This window comes from Rhincodon typus, chromosome 3, assembly GCF_021869965.1.
Source record: "Rhincodon typus isolate 14 chromosome 3, sRhiTyp1.1, whole genome shotgun sequence".
Lineage (NCBI taxonomy): Eukaryota > Metazoa > Chordata > Chondrichthyes > Orectolobiformes > Rhincodontidae > Rhincodon > Rhincodon typus.
In genome coordinates this window covers 8,477,069-8,479,822 of record NC_063334.1, presented here as the reverse complement: position 1 = coordinate 8,479,822, position 2,754 = coordinate 8,477,069, and the positions used below count along the sequence as shown (strand labels likewise).

At 35.8% G+C, this 2,754-nt stretch overlaps 1 protein-coding gene across 2 annotated transcripts in view; it reads right to left on the bottom strand.

Annotated features, from left to right (window-relative positions):
* The window catches only part of LOC109914311 (centromere protein C), an 80,040-nt gene extending 79,501 nt beyond the window's left edge, over positions 1–539 (bottom strand). For both annotated transcript variants that reach the window (XM_048592404.1, XM_048592410.1), the window contains exon 1: positions 461–539. In XM_048592404.1, coding sequence (XP_048448361.1) covers positions 461–527 — 67 coding nt within the window. In that variant the 5' untranslated portion in view covers positions 528–539. The remainder of the gene's footprint in view (positions 1–460) is intronic.
* Between the last annotated feature and the right edge of the window lie 2,215 nt (positions 540–2,754).

Genomic DNA, 2,754 nt, shown 5'->3' with positions numbered 1-2,754 from the left:
GTCATTGGATCCAAAACATTAACTCTTCTTTCTCCACATATGCTGCCAGACCTTCTGAGTTTCTCCACCAATTTTGTTTTCGACTAATCTGCTTGTATTTACCTTAAAAAAAACTGATCATTAAAACTGGAGAAAAGTATATTCCATCTGTTAAGAAGTTTTGCTCGCTCCCTGCTAGAATACTCCCATAACTGATCTCAGCTCACAGCTGAAAATCTAGCTCAGCACCATGCTGCAGCGTACTGCCACTGTACCCAACCACTGCTGAGTACTTTTTGAAGACCCTTCACTCCTCTTCCTTTACTGACGTCTAGCGGATGCAACCAAGATCAGGCTTCCACAAGTATGGTAATCAAATCCACCTATCACAGTTCAGCATATTTGTAAACAATCATATAACAGCACCATGGAATAGAGTTCAACATATCGCATTTAAATTGGATATTTAAGAAAAGTTCACCTAATCCAGCCAAGAAGTTATTTAGAATGGTTGAAGTGTTGATATTTTTCTGAGAGATGGTGGTCATGGGTTTTCTTGGCAGTCTAGAAAGTTTGAAAGAAAAGAAGATTAAACTAAGAAATCTTTTAGACATATTTTAATGCACCCAAAAACACCTATAATTCACTAACATAAACAAAAGAACTGTGGATGCTGGAGATCAATCAAAAACATAAATTGCTGGTGAAATTCAGCAGTTCTGGCAGCATTGGTGGGGAGAAAACAATCTTTCGAATCTGGTGACTCTTCTCTTGAGTCACTGGACTCGAAACGGTAACTCTACTTCTGCCCACAGATGCTGCCAAACCTGCAGAGTTTTGCCAGCAATTTCTGTTTTTGTTTCACCTATAACTTATATGTATTAAATCCAAACAAATGATACACAAAACAATTTGTCAAAATACATTAACATGCAAACTGAAGACTCTTTACAAAGTTCAATAAATGAATCGAATCTTTCAAAAAATGCTTGCAGTCATGTGGAGAGATCAGGTGCCACAAGTTACAGCCTCGTTGGTAATAATAAATTTCAGTTATTCAGTTTTTCTCACCCTTCTGTTATTCACAGGCAAACATAAGAAAAGATGAGCCAAGAAGAGACTGCATCAACTTCAGGAACAAATTATTTGAGTAGAAAGCACAATGATTTAATCTTCAGAAAGTGAATGTTTAAACATAAAACAGCCAAAACGATAAAATCCAAATGACTAATTTTCCATGCAAACATGATACTGAAGCAAGAACCTTATATGAGTGAACATCACACCCTACATTAATCAATTCTGGCTATTATATTTCCGAGTATATCATGCCAAAGTCTAAGGATTAAAGAAACATAGTTTTGAGCAGCTACATTTTTAAATATCAGCTTTCTAGGGGGTTATGGTTAGTTTCTTTACATAGGGACTTGCACCATCAAAGACTTTTTTAAAAATCCTACAAAATGTTACATCTATTATTGTATGTTAAAAGTGCGCAAAACAGCACTGATTTCTTTTCAGTAACTAATGCTAATTTGAAAAGTGAAATTTTAAGGTCTTGCAAGTGCACCAAAATTTACTAATGACTCCTTTAAAAGCATTACTATATAGTTATTGCGATTTATCTTTTAAATTTCTTTCTTAGACATTTGTCTAGAAACAAAGACAGTTTGAACCATTTTTAATGCAAATTTATTCCCCAGTTGAATTACAGGGCATTTTTCACAACTGAAAAGGTTTATGAATCTACAAAATATTTTAATCCAAATTAAGCAAACAAATTATAGCTGCTTTTAAGAACATTAGAAAAATTGGAGCACTTGATTTCATACTAATCTGTGCAAGCACAGAGTCATACAGCACGGACATGGGCCTTTCGGTCCAATTTGTCCACGCCGAATAGGTTTCCCAAACTAAACTAGTCCCATTTGCCTGCATTTGGCCTATATCCCTCTAACCTTTCCTATCCATGTACCTGTCCAGATTGAAAAAATAGTGTCATTGCACTAATCAAAATGGAGAAAGGGCTTTGTGCGGCTGGTCAAAATTCCTCAAAAGTATAGCTAAACATAAGGCCATCTGACCAATGATCAGTCTGTTAATTTTTTTGTCCTTGCTGTGTGGAAACTGGTTGCTGCATTCACCTGCAGAGAAAGGCAATTAAAAGTGCAATCCAAGTGACAAATTTTCAGTTTCAGAGAAAAAAAAACAAAGTGTTGTATATTTTATCGTTCTAGAAGCAAAGTAGGATTCAATTCTTAAAATCTTTCATTGGCAACACTTGAAATACTTAATACGCCTTCTTCACCGCCCCATCCCAAACCCACAAATATCGTTTCAAAAGTAAGATATCAAAAAAAACGTACACAATATACCAGGTTTTGTCAAAGAACAAAGGCTTAAAATAATCACGTTAATTTATCCAATGTCTTCAAAATGGATCGCAATGTACAAGCACTGACAGCTTTCAATGGTCAATCACAACAAAATCCTCTGTCCTAATACCTCTCCATTCTGTTCACACAACCAAGTTATCCACTTGCTATTCTTTAGCTTAGTTTCCTAATTTGCCCTTCTGAGTTCTGAGGAAGGGTCACCAGACCCAATGCATTAACTCTTTTTTTTCCTTCACAGATGCTGCCAGACCTGCTGAGCTATTCCAGCAACTATGTTTTTGTTACTGATTTACAGCATCTGCAGTTCTTTCAGTTTTTATACAAAAGCACAGGACCAGCATAATCAATGAAAACAATGACTGCTCTTATCACAGGCATT